This window comes from Coregonus clupeaformis, chromosome 31 (genome assembly GCF_020615455.1).
Source record: "Coregonus clupeaformis isolate EN_2021a chromosome 31, ASM2061545v1, whole genome shotgun sequence".
NCBI lineage: Eukaryota > Metazoa > Chordata > Actinopteri > Salmoniformes > Salmonidae > Coregonus > Coregonus clupeaformis.
The window spans coordinates 13,454,339-13,474,697 of record NC_059222.1 but is presented as its reverse complement, the minus strand read 5'-3'; the positions used below and the strand labels follow the sequence as shown (position 1 = coordinate 13,474,697).

The 20,359-nt window shown below is 42.4% G+C and overlaps 1 protein-coding gene across 1 annotated transcript in view; it reads right to left on the bottom strand.

Annotated features, from left to right (window-relative positions):
• Positions 1-1,116: 1,116 nt before the first annotated feature.
• LOC121547579 (heparan sulfate glucosamine 3-O-sulfotransferase 3A1-like) overlaps positions 1,117-20,359 on the bottom strand; it is a 61,765-nt gene continuing 42,522 nt past the window's right edge. Inside the window, exon 2 of the mRNA XM_041858920.1 lies at positions 1,117-3,152. Within this exon, the coding sequence (XP_041714854.1) occupies positions 2,531-3,152 (622 nt within the window). The 3' untranslated portion in view covers positions 1,117-2,530. The remainder of the gene's footprint in view (positions 3,153-20,359) is intronic.

Sequence of the window (20,359 nt, the reverse complement as noted above, 5' to 3'; positions counted from 1 at the left end):
CAGCTAGCACTGCGATGCTTGGGGCTAGCCATTGTTCAAAGAGTCACTGGTCTCAACAAGACAACTTGAGAGAGTAGCTCTCTATGAGTCAAGCAGGCTATAAAAGTCTGAAATAAAATAAATAAATAGTAGGCCTATACTAGTTAGTTAAAGCGTTTCTGAGTAAGCTCACATAATGAGCTTCACAAGTTAATTAGCCTACATAAAATGTAGATCAATCCAAAGTCTGCGGTGTGTGTGTATGTGCGTGTGGCTAGAGGCGAGCGAAAGCTCAGGAGAGAGGAGGGAGTGTGGCGCGGGTACCTGTACCAGACAGTGGGAGACAGGCCAGGGCAGACAGGGAACAGATCACCGGGTGGGATCCAAGCAGCAGTGCAGCATGCAATGGGAGTAGGTGTAACACCCATTTGGGGAGAAGCTTTTCTCGGGAGGCTGAGTAGGAGAGGAGGTGTTCAACCTTACCAGACAGGTGCGTGGTAGAGCAGATAAAAACGTCCGAAGCGAAAAGCTTGGTGAAAAACTTGGTAGTTGGCTTGAGTTTCGATATTCGCCAGACATTCGGGCCTTCAAACATCACTAGCTCGCGAACGATTTCCTGAGATGTGGATATTCTACACAGAACATGGTGGGGGGTTCCCAGTCATTACAACACCACTAATTTGTTCTTTGCCTCACACAAGTCAACAAAATATTTTTTTTGGTACTTTTATTTTTTACATCCGTTAAGCCTAATTTATGCCCTATGTATATATGTACACAATGCAGGAACTCAATTAGCTACGCAAAATGACAATCCTGCATACTTGTGTCAAGTTTATAATTGAGGGGCTGCTCACATACCGTATTTTTGCTATGAATCTATGCAGGATTGCCATTTTGCGTGGCTAGTTGTAGTTCTTGTGTTGCGTACTGTGTAAATGAGGCTTTACTCCACATCACTTTAAAGCTACAGTACATTACTTTAATACTGCAACCTCATAGGAATACATCTGCATGCACTGTAGTCCATTGAATAACTATTCTAAAGCATAAGAACAGGCAGAATGGTGATAAAAGGGCAGGATCAGGATTTCACAAATGTCACTCACCAGATGTTTATATAACTGTTATCTTTTATTAAAAGTGTGCTTTATAAATCCAACATTAATTCAAATTAAATAGACAAAACCATAACAGTATGTATGTATGATAAAGAGTGATGGCAGATTGCATAAAACCTAAGGATATGTTTCCCCCTGAACTCCTATAGAAAACACTGACCATGATTAAGTGTTCCTTTGAGGCACATCTGCTTTGAGAGAAGAGAGGCTCTTTTGGAAGCTTACAATACAACCAGGCAGATATAAATCAGAAACACAACTTCACCATTGTGCTATGGCTATTTTTAACTCTGTTACTTTAAAAAGACACAGAGAGAGAGACCTCCATCCACGGATGCCTCCGAGGCAAGAAAGGCAGACTGACATCAACTGTATTCAGTTCACAAGGAGGCATGTTGAAGAGGAAATTTGAGGAATCATTTGGTTAGGCCCACTGGAGGTCTCGTTATAACATTAGTTCAGGAGTTGCTGTTGATGATACAACAGCTGACTGAGTGTCCATCCAAATGGCACCCTAATCCCTATGGGCCCTGGTCAAAAGTAATGCACTATATAGGGAATAGGGTGCCATTGGACACATCCAGTGAGTGCTATCTTTGCTCTGTCTCTCGCGCTACACTGTAATTCAATTAACTCCATTAAATGAACGTGGGGAAACTACCCTCGGAATAACAAACCCTTGGAATTGCAAGCTCAGCGGGAAAGAGTGTGGGAACCGCATCAATGTAAAGAAAATACTAATTAAAATGAATAACCGGGAAATAACATGATAAAGAAGAAAATATGTTGTACAGTATAAAACAAATGTAGTTCTCTAGAGGCGCTTAGAACATAATAGGACATAATATTATTAGTGATGAAAGTTATTCAAAACATGTATATTATATACTGCATGTGTACATCATCTTAAATAAATAAAATGAAATTATTTTTTCCAAAAAATTCTAGAAAAATGCAAAGCAGCTAGGTTTGCTTTAAAGTATGGCATAGAACCACTCAGACCAGGCTTTATATCCAAAGTCTCTCTGTGTGATTTCAAATAACTTCATATACAGAAACAGCTATGCATATTTGTCTTTTGCAGCACTGAAAAGTTCCAACAGAAAACACTTCACTCTGATAGTGCTGGGAAAACCTTGTAGGGAAGTAGATACAGTACCTACAGTATCTTTCTGTATTGGAACCACCACATGGTCTATGAGGGATAATCCAGCTCTATGCATTTTCTTCAACCAGCCTCTTGTAGGCTGCTGATATTGGTTTTTGAGGCAGTTCAGATAAAAATACGTAACACAGTGAAACATATTGCATATCTGGCTTGCCAATAAGACCAGATTAGGCTTCTTTCTTCTCTCTCACAGACACATATTGCTTCTAGGCTTAGTATTGTGGCTGTCGCACAGTTATACTGTAGTGTCAATAGTCCTCAGTCAATCGTCCCAACCAAATATCTGTCCTGTCATCTGGTAGAACTTCATGTTGAAAGGCCTGTAGAAGTCCCGTAGCCTCTGCACCACTTCTGGGTGAATGTTGGGGTGGGTCCGCCCTTTGGTTTTGCCCAGGCAGTGGGGCTTGCTGCTGCCCTCAGCCTTCTTGAGGCAGGGGAAGCCCTTGGTCTGGTTGAAGTAGAAGTGTTTGTCTGTGATGATCCTCTTGAGCCCCAGGAAGTCCTGCACCCGGCCTAGCTCTCCGGCCGGGTCGCTGATCAGACGCTCCCCACTCACAAACAGGATCTGGCCCATGGGGAAGTACTGCAGCCAGTTGTCCAGGTGCTTGGCATAGATGCCGATCTGGATGGCGCTCCAGGACGTGTCGATGAGCCCCGTAGTCCTGTTTCTGAAGGTCAGGCTCTCGAAGGTGGGAATATCGGGCTTCTTAGACAGCGTCTGCGTGTAGTCAGAGATGGCCCTGGTGACGGGGTCCCTCACCACCACGATCAGCTTGGTGTCCCGGGACATGCCGGAGATCCGGGCCGGGGCCTCTCTGGTCACAAAGTAGCTGGGGGTCTTCTCCATGGTGATCTGGCCCTCCAGGGTCTTGGGCATCAGCTCCCTGAGGAGTGGAGAGGAGAGGGATAGGGTAAGAAGACAATTCATGACTAAATATAAACTTTGACAATGGTAAAAACACACCAAATGTGAGACTGAGAAAACACAAAACACGTAACACTTTATTCTTTAGCAGGCGGCTACATTATGTTGGCAAGCTTTACTACTAGCCAGAGAAGCAGAGGTTAAATGTACAGCATCACATCAGCCCCTACACTCAACCACTTCTCTGAGATTATTGACAGTTGTGTAGAGTGAGGGAACGGATGTCTCTCCAAGTGTTTCCTAATGCAGCCAAAGGGCTACGGAAACCCAGAGAGCTTCTTCCTAGGGTCCATTTGGAGGGTATCCCTCACTCTCACACACAACACATAAAAGCGTTAAGAGGATCTCTGTCAATCTCCATCCATCTAACGTACTAGGGATTACTATTTTCCTGAAAATCTACCAAGTTTCAATACCAGGAATAATTCATATTTATCCTGAGAGTCCCGGGAAATACTGCAAAAATCGAAAGTGCCCAAAAACGTGTTTAAAACCAAGATATGGTCACTATGCCAGCATTCTCCCCAAATAAGATTGTTGCTGCGCCACATTGCTGGCTTCACTGCGCCACTATGTCAAGATTTCAGAGCAAATAAAAATGATATTTAGTAATGATAGAGTAACTATCTTTGATCGGCAATTACATTGTTATGAATTACTAAACAGGCCGTTCATAAATTCCAAGCGTTATCATGTTCCTTCATTAATTCAGTGCATTTCAGCAGTAGGCTATCTCGACCCAGAGCGCGCTCAGGATGCACAAAGCACACCCGGAGTATAGCATTGTCAAATCATGCAAACTTTGTAATGGCAGTCAAACAAAAGTCAAATGACCAAAGTTGCTAAACTTGCTAGATAACCTGCTTCAACGAATGACAGAATATTTCCTATATTTGGCAAAATCGAGTTGATGGTCTATACAGATAGCAGATCAGCTCATGAATAACGCGGAGATGAAGAGAGGAAATAGTTTAAGGTATCTTAACGGGGACCAACTCTGTTAAAAAAGATATCCATATCTACTATCATACTGTTTGTTGATCACACATTCTCTACCGAAGCTCTCATTTGAGCAGCAAGTAGGCCTAAGAGACAGCACAGAGAAGCGGAGGAAATGTTATAGCGGTATTTTGACATGCATAGGCGAGAGATGTGCTTTGATAATGCATTGCAACCTATGGATTACAGAATAAAGTTTGGAATTTTCATGCGAGACAGGAGTCAGGATTTTGGGTTTCAGTGGGATTGGGACTGGATAGAAAAATAGCCTAGGCTCTAGGAAAGGCAAATATTGAATTTTCCTTCATGCCTCTCTGAGTTGTTAACACTTAACAGATTTCATATCTGTGACGGAGATGCCTATGTAGTGAATTGTGCGTAGGCCTATCAAATTTGTGACTGTCTGTAGAGTCACAATGACAGCTCAAAGAGGCACACTTTATTTTATAGGCTATACTCTAGGTTTCCTGCAGGGTTTATTAATTGCATTTGGGTCGCGTCCGTCAGTGTCAATTATACGTGTGCTTTGAATTTATGGTGACTTTGTGTGAAGTAAATACGCTAGGCTAAAGGCTTCCATGCAACAACCTGTTTGGATAATGTGATATAAAATGTTTGGCTAATCTGCTGCTGCGCATGTTATGTATTTTGTGGAATTGCATTAGTGCGGCATTGGAGGAAACATTTTGTAGGGCCTAATTTCCCGGGTCTTGTCATTCAAATTTATTTGGAAGTGTGAAGAGTGTTCCCGGGACAGTCCCGGGATTCGGTTGCCCATGTTAATCCCAATAACGTACTGTATCGCTAGTAAAAAAACTACGTATTATACCTATGTTCCTCAGCAGGAAAAAACGATCCTTCTTTTGTGACAAGCAACAGTGGAACAATATGCTTATAAAGCTTATCTGAATCATAATTTGGAACGACATCAAATAAATAAATAGTATTTTAGAACCAAGATTTGATTCATTACTGCCTGGACATATTCACTCGTTGTTATTCATTAGATATTGAGAAATTAAAAGTGTTAGTATTGGGCTGCATAATATTGTGATTATTGTTTTGTTTTTGTTTCAATGTCACATTTATTGGCCACTTCATTTGGAAAAGAGAAACCTTATGTTTCACAGGGCACCTTATCAACCGTCGCAGATGAGTGAGCAGAACCTAGCAGACATAGTAGTCATAGCAACAGCAGGCGTAAAGGCACATTTTCCTAAACGTGTTGGACTATAGGGCTGTGTCCCTAATGGCACCCTATTCCCTCATTTGGGACACGTCGGAAATTAAATCCCGGTGATAAAAGAATATCCATAAATCCCACCTCAAATATTTATAGCAAAAAAGTTCAACTGGGCAGGCTGCTCAGCCATAATATTTGGTTTAACGTTTTCTTTGGCAAAAATGTCATCTGTGCGGGCACGTTTTTCACCGAGGACTTACACACACACAAACACACTGGAGGCGAGAAAGAGGCAAATCTTTTTGGTCATGACACCCCACCTTTCCTGCCTCTCTACCCCTTCCTCTCCCCCCCCCCCACCCCCCTCTCCCCCAATGCCCCGCGCTCCTTCAGGACAGTGACCTGAACCAAAACGGATAAAAGCAGCCCATGAATCATTAACGTCTCCTTCTCCCTGCCATTTAGAGCCTCTGCAGAATACAGCTTTAAAATTCACCAAAGTACAGAATGCACACTTCAATTATTTATCCTAGCTCTCTCTATCTCTCTGCTGGTGCACTTCTGCTTAAAGCCCAGTGTGTGTGTGTGTGTGTGTGTGTGTGTGTGTGTGTGTGTGTGTGTGTGTGTGTGTGTGCTGACAAAGTGGCCTGCCCGCGCTGCTCCCATGGCAGACGCAGTTTACTGGCCGTGACAGAACTACTGAGCTGTAGGTGGGGAGGGAGGAGGGCTCAGCCTCTGTCAGGTCCCCTGGCTAGTCAAAATGGGGAGGAGGGGAGGAGAGGAGAGAATGAGGGTTAGGCTACTCATCTTTTCAATCTCAGGCTCTTTATAAAGCGACACACAACAGCAAATAGGCCTCGGCTAACACCATAATGAACAAAATAAAAGAATACACAGCTGCCCACCACCACCAAACTTGTCCTTTTCCTAATGAGATGGGCACCACCGTTTTTCTGCCTCACAAACATGCAGGAAAACATCATGCTCCGTTTAACCTCCATGCAGCTAAATGAGACAAGAGGCATCTGAGATGCAACTAGACAGATGTGTTTCTCAGAGGGAGAGTGCTTCTGTCTGACTGTGTACTGGATGAATTTACTACGCCGTTATGCTTCTCTCCAAGATTTTCCTGTTGCACTTATACCGGAAAAGTCAAGATATAGATGTAAATATTCAGTCTGAAAACAGAGGATTTGGTTTCACCCAAAAAATTACCACCTTCAATTTGGGCAACGTCTTCTGGGTTCCGCCATGATACCTAAATGTGTTTAAAATCATTAATGTTCTGCCAAGATTTATACAGATGTAGGAATGTAATTTGAGCCAGTTTGCTTCAGCAGGAAAATAATCCTGCAGCAACAGGAAATGTGAATTGTTGCTTGGATTATAATTAATGGATATTTTTGTAGGGGTTGATACATTTTCAAAATCAAGTTTCACATTTTAAAGCTACAATATGTTGCTTTTTGGTCGACCCGACCAAATTCACACAGAAATGTATATTATAGATCTGTCATTCATTGAAAACAAGTCTAAGACGCCGTAGATCTGTTCTACGTGCACTATTTCTATGCTTCCCGTTCTTAAGTTTCATTTTTGCGTCTTTTACTTTCGGTTTTGTACACCAGCTTCAAACAGCTGAAAATACAATATTTTTGGTTATAGAAAATATATTTCACAGCGGTTTAGATGGTACAGTGATTCTTTACATGATACTTGCTTGTTTTGTCACATAAACTGAAATTAGGCTAACTATTAGAATTTTAGCAACCAGGAAATGGCGGAGAGATTTCTGCATAGTGCATCTTTAAAGTGGAAATCAATGGTTTATGGTGCCTCTTCTGCCCTTCAAGGCCCAGGACAGAAGTACAGGGGTGCAGATGCATCCAGGGCAAAGAGCATCCTGAGTGACTCTAACCTGGCAGCCTCATGTCACAAGGTCAGGGCTGCCGTGGTGACAGATAGAGAGACAGGAAGTGGGTTGATGCAGACAGGAAGTAAGCCAACACGAGAAGGAAGTGGTTGATGGGGGCAGGGGGCTACAAGGCTCTCCTGTGTTCTGACATTCGCCCTGCACCCCCAACATTGACTGACACCTGTCCTCAATCCTCTCAGTGTCAATGAGAGGCAGCACACCTACAGCTGTATCGGGGGGGGGGGGGTGGGGGGGGGGGGGGGGGGGGAAGGGAGGAGGGGATAAACGGCAGGGAACAAGCTTTCTTTCCTTTCACATTATCTCTGGCCCATTGCCTCCACAGGCTGGGCTATCACCCTGGTTTATGGTCTGCTCTGGTCTGCTCTCCTGTGTGCAGTGTGTGTGTGTGTGTGTGTGTGTGGGGGGGGGTTCAGAGTACAGGAATGAGACTGTGGTTCGTTGAGGTTATCCACCAGCTCCTCAACTGAAGCATCAGATATAGGCTCTGTCCCAAATGGCACCCTGAGCCCTATAGGCCCTGGTCAACAGTAGTGCACAGTGTACTATTAAGGGAATGGGGGGGGGGGGTGAACTAGACACCCATTAGCCATAACCATGTTCTTCTTCTTCTACAAAGCAGAACTTTCCAGATGTTCGGCTCCCATGGGTATTTCAGCGTATAGAGGATTTGTAGTTTAAATAAACTCTGCAATTCTAAAGAAAGAAAGAAATCTCTAAATGTCTTCCCAAGGAGTGCAGCCTGGGGATTGAGTTGGGAGGGAGTTTGAAGTCGAACCCCGATAGATCCATTCACAGGTCTGGGAGGACTATACAGGGAAGAGGGAAGAGAGCGGCTCTGGTTTATGTGGACTATACAATAGTATTTATTTCCATTCCAACAGGAACCGCATGCAGTTCTTTCTAATGAAACTTTATTGGCAGCGTAGGTGATGTAACGAACAAGGCACCTTCCAAGTGCCTGAGATTTACTGCGGTTCCACAGCGCTGCTTTGATGTCTTCTTCGCGCTGCTAAAATAGGACTCCTCATACACAGTGATGCATGAAATATAGGCAGCAGGTTTCAACTCGTGAAACAACGCGACTACAGAGAAGAATTGAATAAAGATATACAGTATGTAAGCCTAACCTTTTTTTATATTTCAATTTTGATGCTAAAACTAACATAGATATAGCGGAAAGTGGAAAGTGAATTGACGATTTATGGTGTCGCCCCAAAATTCAAAAATGAAAATGACAAAGGTTGAGGGGGAAATTTATGAGAGTGCAAACAAATAACCAATATTGTTTTTATGGAGAAGGTATGTGCAACAGAACATGGTATAAACTGTACTCTGAGAGAATAACCTCATATGGTTCTACTAACTAGGCAATGTAGCCTGCCAACACTCAATGGGGGGACTATTCCATGTTATATCAGTCAATGAGTCCTTTGTAAGGTTGTCTATAAAAAGAGCACTTTGGCACAAGGAGTCTGACGCATCATGGCTTTCGTTTCCCCAGCCATCCAGCCATCCATCCAGCCATCCATCCAGCCATCCAGCCATCCATCCATCCATCCCATGTAACTTCGAAACCCATGCAGCCTATATACAGTACCACTACCCACCTCTCCTCCCTCCCTCCTTATCCTCCTCCTCCTCCTCCTCCTCCTCTTCCTCCTCCTCCTCCTCCTCCTCCTCCTCCTCCTCCTCCTCCTCCTCCTCCTCCTCCTCACACACATAGTGACTCAGTGACTGCCTCCATTAAATATGGGCACTAAAATGTCCACAGCTTAATAGACTTTTAGAAAAAAAAATCAAGCTATGTACTGTACAAAGGTCTAGCACAAAATATACATTGAAACAAATATACCAACAAAAAAAAGGAAGTGAGCAAATCCCTTCTGCTTTATCCCACTTGAATCAGAAAGGGTCTGGGGAATGAAAGGGTCTGGGGTTGGACTGGGTCTAATGTCTGGCCCAAATTAATGTGTGTCTGGTGACCTGTGAAGAAGGGGGATCCCTCATTTACTTCTACAGATATAAGATCTTACTTTGATTCCTCTTTTGTTGCTGAGATTTACATAAATTCACTGAAAACCCGCACTAACACACAGTTATGTTAACAGTATTCCAATTTCATGTAGCCTCATTTTGACCAGCTAATAGCCTAAGCACCGATCACGCAACAGTTTAGACTAAATGTTCAAATCCTGTAGGATTATTTTCCTGCGACAATACAGGTCAAATTAAGATCCTACATCTGTACATGTCAATGGAGGTATAATGGCCAAAAGGCTAGTGGAGTGGGCATCCCGGTCCACTTCTCCCCATGTAGAAGCCTTTGATTAATTATTCCCTTCCAGGGTGGAGGGAGGCTGACAGCCAGCCAAGCATGCTGTACATCCACTCATCCACTCCCAGAGTGTTTCCCACCCGGTCGCCGTGGCCGGTGTTGTGACCAGATAATCATCTGGTAATTGGCTGAATATTTCTGCTGTCTGCAGGGGAGGGAAGGGAGGGAAGAGGAGGGGAAGCGCTTGGCTCTCTGTCCGCAGCTCTGCTCAGCAGCCATTTTCCAGGTCACTGGTCTCGAGCTGAGGTCAGGAGGGGGATGGAGCTGGGGAGAGGAGGAGGGGCAGTGATTTAGAGTAATGACTGCTGTGTGTGGTATGTCTGCCTGCTCCTGTTCTGCTGGGCCTGCTACTTTACAACTCTGTCAACCCCTCTGGTAACAATGTAGCACCTCAACCAGCCCTGGGGCCAGCAAACGCCCCAGGCACAGGGACTGGGCTGGGCTGGCATAGGAGATGTGATGTGAGAGGGGAGTTACAGTCGTAGGCTATGGTGTGAGATGGAGAAACAACTGTTTTCTATAACCTTATGTACTCTACTGAAACATAATGGGTTCCAACTGTAATCTCTAACGAGTGACAAAATAAAAGGACAGGTGAGCTAGCTATAAAATCAAATTACTCCCCGTTTCATTCCATCCCACGGTTATTTGTATATACTGTAGCTGCACTTGCTGGCAGTAGTTGGTGTATAAAGTAAACTGTGGTACTGGGTAACGGTTGTCACCAACAGCTCCGGTGGTGAGAGATCCAGCCGTTTATCATGGTGGTTGGGGTCGGGGGATTACAGGTGTGAGACTAACCCCAAATCCTGCTCTCCGTTTGGGCTTAGTGTCCCTCCTCCTGCCCCTGTCAGCTCCAGAGCTCCATGCCCCTGGGATCTGTCTGTTCACCTGCTCTTTATTCCCCTAGCGTATTTATAATCTCCCCGTCCATTCCCCTCCTCTACTACTAACCCACCTGTGATCTATAGCTCTAAATCCCCCTGACTGTGTCACAAAGTCCACCCTATTCACTATATGGGCCCACAGTATTCTGGTCAAAAGTAGTGCACTATATAGGGAATAGGACACCATTTGGGACACAGACCCTAGATTCCCCTCCCGCCCCGGCTCCACATCGCCATACAGTGTAGCTGTCCAAGCCACATAGCTATTACTGATGTACCCTCTGCCCATTGGTAAACAACTTGAGGAAAATGTATGTCATTAAAGACTAATTATCTCATTAGATTGCATTAGAGAGATATATTCTGCAGGCAGATACATCTGCTTCAAGTTGTGACACACCTTGCTTGTGGGTGGCTCAGTTATACCAGATACAGTCCTCATATTGCTAATTTGAAACCAAACGTTTTTTTCACGCGACTGACTGGCACTTTGGAAAACCAAATCTAACTAAAAATAATCTACAAACAGGAAGAGCACATGGGTGATTCCATATGAAACCAGGACAAAAAGTACCATGATTTTTGGGATTTTCACTAAATGTAATCCATAGAATGGTACTTTGGAGAAAAGATTGTTGACATATATTTCACATTTGTATCTAAAAGCATAATTGAGAAATAATTAACCTATAACTGCAGTGGGCTAAATCAGGGTCACATATTATAGACTTGGTCTTTTACCAAATAGGGCTATCTTCTGTATACCAACCCTACCTTGTCACAACACAACTGATTGGCTCAAATGCATTAAGAAGGAAAGAAATTCCACAAATTAACTTTTAATAAGGCACACCTGTTAATTGAAATCCATTCCAGGTGACTACCTCATGAAGCTCGTTGAGAGAATGCCAAAACTGTGCAAAGCTGTCATCAAGGCAAAGGGTGGCTACTTTGAAGAATCTCAAAAATAAAATATATTTTGATTTGTTTAACACTTTTTGGTTACTACATGATTCCATATGTGTTATTTCATAGTTTTGATGTCTTCACTATTATTCTACAATGTAGAAAATAGTAAAAAATAAAGAAAAACCCTTGAATGAGTAGGTGTATCCAAACTTTTGACTGGTACTGTATGTCAACAATCCTTCCTCCAAAGTACCATTCTATGGATTCAGTTTATTGAAAATCTTTTTTAGTCCCGGTTTCGTATGGAATCACTCACATGGGAATTGTGGGGGGGTTGGAGTGATGCATGGGAATTTGAAGGGGTCGGAAGTCATTTTGGAGAGCGACACAATTACTAGATAAGAGACTCATCTCTTCCTGGAAAAAAAGGGAGGACAGGACCTCCGTTAGTCTTTCCTCTGAGGAAACAACAACAAGGTTTTGATAAAACCTAAGTGGGGCCATGAAAGGATACAAGCAAAATCGTGGGATAAAAAATCAAGATATTGGACAGCAATAACTGCTGAGATAAGGATCTTAATTTGATCACTATTTTGTTGCTGAGACTTTTCCTGCACCGCAAGAAATGCAGATGAGCTTCATGATTTAGATAAATTCACTGAAATCCCACACTAACATACGGTTAAATTAAAAGTATTGCATTTTTCATGTAGGCTGCTTTTGGCCAGCTAATAGCCTAACCACCGATCAAGCAACATTATGGACTAAATCCTATTTTGCTGTGACAATATAGGTCAAATTATCTGTAGGAGGTAGGAAGAAACAGTCTGAGCACAGTCAAGGGAACATCCTTCACTTAAAAGCTACAGCTGAACAAACTGGGTCGTAGAACATAAAAAAATTTAAAACTGTGTTGTTAGTCCCTTTGGGCTGGCTGTCTGATTTAAACTGTGTTGTTAGTCCCTTTGGGCTGGCTGTCTGATTTAAACTGTGTTGTTAGTCCCTTTGGGCTGGCTGTCTGATTTAAACTGTGTTGTTAGTCCCTTTGGGCTGGCTGTCTGATTTAAACTGTGTTAGTCCCTTTGGGCTGGCTGTCTGATTTAAACTGTGTTGTTAGTCCCTTTGGGCTGGCTGTCTGATTTAAACCGTGTTGTTAGTCCCTTTGGGCTGGCTGTCTGATTTAAACTGTGTTGTTAGTCCCTTTGGGCTGGCTGTCTGATTTAAACTGTGTTGTTAGTCCCTTTGGGCTGGCTGTCTGATTTAAACTGTGTTGTTAGTCCCTTTGGGCTGGCTGTCTGATTTAAACTGTGTTGTTAGTCCCTTTGGGCTGGCTATCTGAATTAAACTGTGTTGTTAGTCCCTTTGGGCTGGCTGTCTGATTTAAACTGTGTTGTTTGTCCCTTTGGGCTGGCTGTCTGATTATCAAATGAACAAAAAAGAAACAATGAACAAGTGTTTTCGCTCCATTTGCTCAGTTTGTCACCATTTTTAGAGGCATAACATAAACACACACACACACACACACACTCCAAGGCTCAAAGTACCTTCCGGTGTCTATTCCCTCAATGATGTAAACTACTGCTGTAATCTAATAAAAAGCTAATTGAAGCATTCTAGCAAAGGTTGCAAACCTGACACACTATATTCACCATTCAAACCACACTAGAGCAGAGAAAAGCACCATTGGAAAATCGCCATTGCCAAATGGATTTCTGATTTTCTGCACCAGTTTAGCAAAACCTTTTTGGGTTGGGTTTAGTCTGGCTACCACCTGAAATAGAAGCGAGGAAAAATCAAAAAATGTCCCACCCTAACTCATAATATTAGAAAAGTAATAAACTGTGAAGGGAGATGGAAAAAAAATGGAACCCTATCTGACCCTGCGGGGTGTTAAAATAATACCGTGCATTGAAACAAAAACAGCCAACACTTTTTTCTCAATTCGTGTGCAAATCCGTTTCCCCGCTAGCCGCTGTCTGTGCTGGTGAGAGCTGAGTGCTTTTTGTCCTCTTTTTCTTCTTCCATGTCAACTACCCCATGCGGTTTAGTAAATATTTTATAGTTAGCTTTGCAATATGTTCTTCTAAATTCATCAACAGTGTTTTAGGCAGACCACTGAGTGTAAGTCCCCAGTTTATTGCGTAAGGTTAAAAATAAGGCTTATCTTTGCAGAAACCTGCTAGTGAATTGTTCCTCACTATAACTGTGGAGGAAGAAGATGAGAGACAGACTGAGGTGGGGAGAGAGAGAACCTACATTATACACTAGAGCCATCCCAGAACTCAAAAACCTTTTAGACATTGAATAACAGAAGAGAGGAGAGCTCGCATCCCAAATGGCACCCTATTCCCTTTCTAGTGCACTTATTTTCACCAGTCTCTGGTCAAAAGTTGTGCACTACATAGCGAATAGGGTGCCATTTAGGATGCACCCAGAATAGAGGATAGAAGAGTCCCCACACGTTTAGTTCCTGACTGGAGTTCAGCATCCACTGTAGAGAGAGAGCAAACTTGCCTAATGCACTGTCCAACTCAACTGAGGTCTCTCACACTCTGACCATTCTCTCCTCTCTCTCATGGGGAAGCTGAACTAGGCTACAGTACATGAACTGAAAGAGCATTCAACTGAGTTCAGTGTGACTGAGGAGTGACAAGATCAATCCAGGTTTCGTTCCTTTCAACTGTGACCCCACAACACCCTGAAAAACAAATGGAACAAACAGGGATTGTTTGAACGGATTTGTATAATATCTGGGTCTGTGTGTGTGTAGTGTATGTTATGAGCAGGTTCTATGACATGGGACACACACACATGCACACACACGCACACGCACACACACACACACACACACACACACACGCACACAACTTTTTAATAGTGCTCTGACCCACTTGTTCAGAGATGTGGGGAGTTTAAGATGGAGTTGAGTGGAGGGAGGCTGCAGTACAGAGCTATGGGGATCAGCTTCAGTAACAGCACTACTCTTCTGTCTGTTTCTTTCCGCCAAGTCAGTTTTTAGGGTCTCAACAGCTTGAGAAAGATAAGACACCTAAAATGGAGGCTTAATGCCCAAGCTCATTTTCAAGGTATTGTATTTCCCCAACGTCAGCTTCTAGGTGCTTCTTGTGCGTGCACTCAATTAAAATATAAGACATCACTCTATATATAGTCAGCTCTAAAATGATTGGCACCCTTGATAAAGATGAGCAAAAAATTATGTATAAAATAAATAATATAAATACTGAGCTATATTTTATGGTTAAAAAAAATGAATATTATATTTTATACTAATACATTTGCTCAGAGAAATATATATATTTTAACAAGTAATACAAAATAATCTGAAAAATATCTGGAAAGATTCTGTATGGAGCAATGGTCTAAGATCCCTCTCAATGTGTTCTCCAATCTCAGAAAACATTTTAGAAAACGGCTCAGTGTTGTTATCCTCGCAAGGGGAGGGTGCTGGAGTATTGAAAACAGGGGTGCCAATAATTTTGACCCTATCTTTTTTATTTTTATTTATTTATTGTTAAGCAAAATCTATTTTTCTTAGCAATTGTATTAATATAAAATAATTGTAAAAAAAATAAAACAGCATGCAATCAGTATTTGTATTATTTATTTTATACTGTCTTTTTTGCTCATCTTTATCAAGGGTGCCAATAATTTTGGACCTGACAGTATATCCACTTCGATGCTGATTCTTTCTTTAGCCTCTGGAATAGTAGCTGACATTTTTTGGGGAAACCTCACAGAGCTTGAGTCCCTTCAAATTGAGCCTGTTTCACAGACGGAGAGTTTTAATTCCACGTGATTTAAAGCTTGATTTTCAAATAAAGTTGTGTCAAACGCATTGGAGCATAATTAAGTGGGAATTTGTTCAGAGCCAAAATTAAGGCTTAGTAGAAAGCTGTTCCTCTATAATTACCCATGACAAAAGGACACCGCTTCTGTCTCTTGGACCATTACCATGGTGATTTCCACCCCACTCAAATATTCAATCTAAACATTCCATTCCAGTCTTTGGTGAATGTATCTAACCGCCACTATCAGCTATCAGTGAAATACATCCCTTTTAAGCCCATTTTTTGCTAGCACAGATCCTCCATCCCAACCTCCATCCGAATGTTGCTGATATTGAGACTTGCGAGCGAAAATAAGAAAAAGAAGCAGTAAGGCTTCGGGGAAGCCCCACAAAAAGCTTGTGATTTATAAATATTAGAACTAACTGAAAGTCTGATAGGAGATTACCCCTCTGAGTCAAGCTTTGTTTTCTCTAAACCTCTCTAAGTGCATTTCTAGAATGCAGCTGTAAATACAGCCGTAAAATGATGGACTGGCAGAAAGACAATCCAATCCTCCTCCTCGTCTGTTTACAATGTGATGCACTCTGGCACTTCTACATCCACAGTAGAGCTTTATATTGAGAAAATACAAGTCGTCTCCACTGTATGTATGCTGCTTTTTACTTTGCTGCTGCTGGGTGTTGTGTTGAATGTTGATGGGGGAAGACTTTCCAATCATCTCCCATAGCTTCCTGTCTGACTGTGGTGGGGTTCAGTGTTATGTTTTCAGAATACTATGTTTCAATGTGGTTCAGTATGATGTGTTTCAGTGTGGTTCAGTGTTATGTGTCTAGTGTGTTTCAGAGTGATGTTTCAGTGTGGTTCAGTGTTATGTGTTTAGTGTGTTTCAGAATGATGTTTCAGTGTGGTTCAGTGTTATGTGTTTAGTGTGTTTCAGAATTATGTTTCAGTGTGGTTCAGTGTTGTGTTTTCAGCCTTTCAGCCTCTCTGATCATCTATGTTTTAGGAGGTTCACTGAATACATGACTGGAGAGTAAGAGAGTATAAAGGCTTGAATAGAAGTTGAATCTCAGCCAATTCTGCTCCTTTTAATGGTTCAGTAGAGGGGTTTCTACCCCAGCCACTGCTCTGTGGCTCCTCTCTCCCAACCCCTTCCTCTATGATCGAACAGGTATTCCAGCATTTAGAGGCCCTATTAAATAAGGCCTTATAAAATTCGAGATGAACGTTTCACTGCAGTTAGCAGTGCCAGGAAACGTGAATGGACCCTAGAAGATGTCACACACAAAGAGCATCAGACGCTAGTTAAGTCTCTGGGATGTTCTCAATCTCAAGCACTACGGCGGTGTTGACCAGGTAGACAAGTATCATTCAGTATAAAATGCCTCACTCAATGGTACAAAAAGGGCACATTCTTCATTGATTTGTCCATGTTCATATTGTTGCAAATGTATAAAGAGTATCCATACAAGAGTTTATATGATAGCAAGTAAATATATACTATATGTGTATGGTATTTATACCTGCACTACATTACATTATTTATTCAAAACATTATTAACCAACCATTATGTTAGCCTACTGTGGTCACTATCAAACCTTGTGCACTCTCCCCATCCCCTTATAAACAGTAAACACATAATGATCAACTACGTATCATTCAAATCCTGGCTTACCTACAATCAACAGTACTTAACTACTTTCTAACCTTCATTGGGTTCGGGTTTTCACCTGCATCTGTTTGACATTCTAACACGGACATAACAGTAGAACCTGGAATAGCTTGCCTGCATCCGAAATGGCACCCTATTCCCCATAGGGCTCTGGTCAAAAGTAGTGCACTATATATAGGGAATAGGGTGCCATTTGGGATGCGCGTTATATGTCTTTATCCCATTGGAGTAAGATTCATTGAAGGTGAATAAAGAGTCTAGGGATCCCTCTCACAGAATAGAGAACATTGGGGTTACAATATACTGTATCAACTGGGGATGACATGGATACCATGGAATATAGTCAACCTTCCTTCTGTGAGGAATGAGAGAGAGAGAGAAAGAGAGAGAGACAGAGAAAAAGTGAGAGATGTGTGTGCGTCCGTGTGTGTGTGTGACAGTGTGTGTGCGTCAAATCAAATCAAATTGTATTGGTCACATGCGTCGAATACAACAGGCGGAGACTTTACCGTGAAATGCTTAGTCACAAGCCCTTAACCAACAACGCAGAGTTAAAAAGTAAGAACATTTGCAGATTTAAAAAATGAAATATTAACACAATAAAATAACAATAACGAGGCTATATACAGTGGGGGAAAAAAGTATTTAGTCAGCCACCAATTGTGCAAGTTCTCCCACTTAAAAAGATGAGAGAGGCCTGTAATTTTCATCATAGGTACACGTCAACTATGACAGACAAATTGAGATTTTTTTTCTCCAGAAAATCACATTGTAGGATTTTTAATGAATTTATTTGCAAATTATGGTGGAAAATAAGTATTTGGTCACCTACAAACAAGCAAGATTACTGGCTCTCACAGACCTGTAACTTCTTCTTTAAGAGGCTCCTCTGTCCTCCACTCGTTACCTGTATTAATGGCACCTGTTTGAACTTGTTATCAGTATAAAAACACCTGTCCACAACCTCAAACAGTCACACTCCAAACTCCACTATGGCCAAGACCAAAGAGCTGTCAAAGGACACCAGAAACAAAATTGTAGACCTGCACCAGGCTGGGAAGACTGAATCTGCAATAGGTAAGCAGCTTGGTTTGAAGAAATCAACTGTGGGAGCAATTATTAGGAAATGGAAGACATACAAGACCACTGATAATCTCCCTCGATCTGGGGCTCCACGCAAGATCTCACCCCGTGGGGTCAAAATGATCACAAGAACGGTGAGCAAAAATCCCAGAACCACACGGGGGACCTAGTGAATGACCTGCAGAGAGCTGGGACCAAAGTAACAAAGCCTACCATCAGTAACACACTACGCCGCCAGGGACTCAAATCCTGCAGTGCCAGACGTGTCCCCCTGCTTAAGCCAGTACATGTCCAGGCCCGTCTGAAGTTTGCTAGAGTGCATTTGGATGATCCAGAAGAGGATTGGGAGAATGTCATATGGTCAGATGAAACCAAAGTAGAACTTTTTGGTAAAAACTCAACTCGTCGTGTTTGGATGACAAAGAATGCTGAGTTGCATCCAAAGAACACCATACCTACTATGAAGCATGGGGGTGGAAACATCATGCTTTGGGGCTGTTTTTCTGCAAAGGGACCAGGACGACTGATCCGTGTAAAGGAAAGAATGAATGGGGTCATGTATCGTGAGATTTTGAGTGAAAACCTCCTTCCATCAGCAAGGGCATTGAAGATGAAACGTGGCTGGGTCTTTCAGCATGACAATGATCCCAAACACACCGCCCGGGCAACGAAGGAGTGGCTTCGTGAAGAAGCATTTCAAGGTCCTGGAGTGGCCTAGCCAGTCTCCAGATCTCAACCCCATAGAAAATCTTTGGAGGGAGTTGAAAGTCTGTGTTGCCCAGCGACAGCCCCAAAACATCACTGCTCTAGAGGAGATCTGCATGGAGGAATGGGCCAAAATACCAGCAACAGTGTGTGAAAACCTTGTGAAGACTTACAGAAAACGTTTGACCTGTGTCATTGCCAACAATGGGTATATAACAAAGTATTGAGAAACTTTTGTTATTGACCAAATACTTATTTTCCACCATAATTTGCTAATAAATTCATTAAAAATCCTACAATGTGATTTTCTGGATTTTTTTCTCTCATTTTGTCTGTCATAGCTGACGTGTACCTATTATGAAAATTACAGGCCTCTCTCATCTTTTTAAGTGGGAGAACTTGCACAATTGGTGGCTGACTAAATACTTGTTTTCCCCACTGTACAAGGAGTACCAGTACAGAGTCAATGAGTGGGGGTATGAGGTAGTTGAGGTAATTTAGGTAATATGTAAATGTAGGTAGTAGGGGTAAACGTGACTAAGCAATCAGGATAGATAATAAACAGTGTGTGTGAAGAGTGTGAAAGAGTGTGAAAGTGTGTCTACGTGTGTGTGTGTGTGTGTGGCGTCTATATGCATGTGTGTGTGAGCGTATATAGTGTGTGCGTGTGTGTTGGAGTGTAGTATGTGTGAGTGTATGGGTAGAGTCCAGTGAGTGTGCATAGAGCCAGTGCAAGAGAGAGTGCAAAAACAAAAAGGGGGTCAATGCAAAAAATAAAAAATCAGTGCGTGCAAGCATGTGTGGGTGTGCATGAATGTGTGTGTGTGTGTGTGTGTGTGTGTGTGTGTGTGTGTGTGTGTGTGTGTGTGTGTGTGTGTGTGTGCAGATCCAGGTTATAAATTAGACAGTGCTTCAGACTGCACTTTATCTGTTAGTCACATATGGCAGAAAGCTCAATACATTTACTTCATCCATCATTTGAATCCTCAGTCCGTTCAGGTACAGAGGCTGGTCCAATATTTATCTAAAGTGTTTTCTCTGCTACAACCGTGGTTTGGGCTACAGGCAAATCTGCTCATAATAATCAAGTAGTTGAACAATAAGTGTTAGCTATAAATAGTAAACACACACAAACACACACACCACTACTGTAGTTAGCTACTTGACAAGGGGAAAGCCCCAGTCGGTCCTGGCACCCACAGCTCTGATTGCAAAAAGCCTGGGATTCACTAAACAGCTTGGGTCTTGTAAAAGGAACCTGTTCTCTTCAAATGTCCAGAATTAGTCAGGTAGCATCCCAGCCTGGAGAGATTGAGTAAAGGAGCTGGCAAGACTCTACTGGTAAAGTAGTAGGTTACAGTTAACGGTGGATGCATCACAAATGGCACCCTATTCTCTATATAGTGCACTTCTTAAAAATAAGTGCACTAGATACTATATACCAGGTCAGGGATCATCAACTAAATTCAGCCGTGACCTGATTTTTTTTGAGCGGATGGTCAGGGGGCCAGAACATAATTAAAAATAATTTGTAGACTGCAAATTGACCTCAAGAAGCCCAAACAGATATAATATTTGACTAAAGCATAATCATTTCAAACCTTGCATACGATCATATAAAGTATATCTCTCTATTTTGAGTGGCAA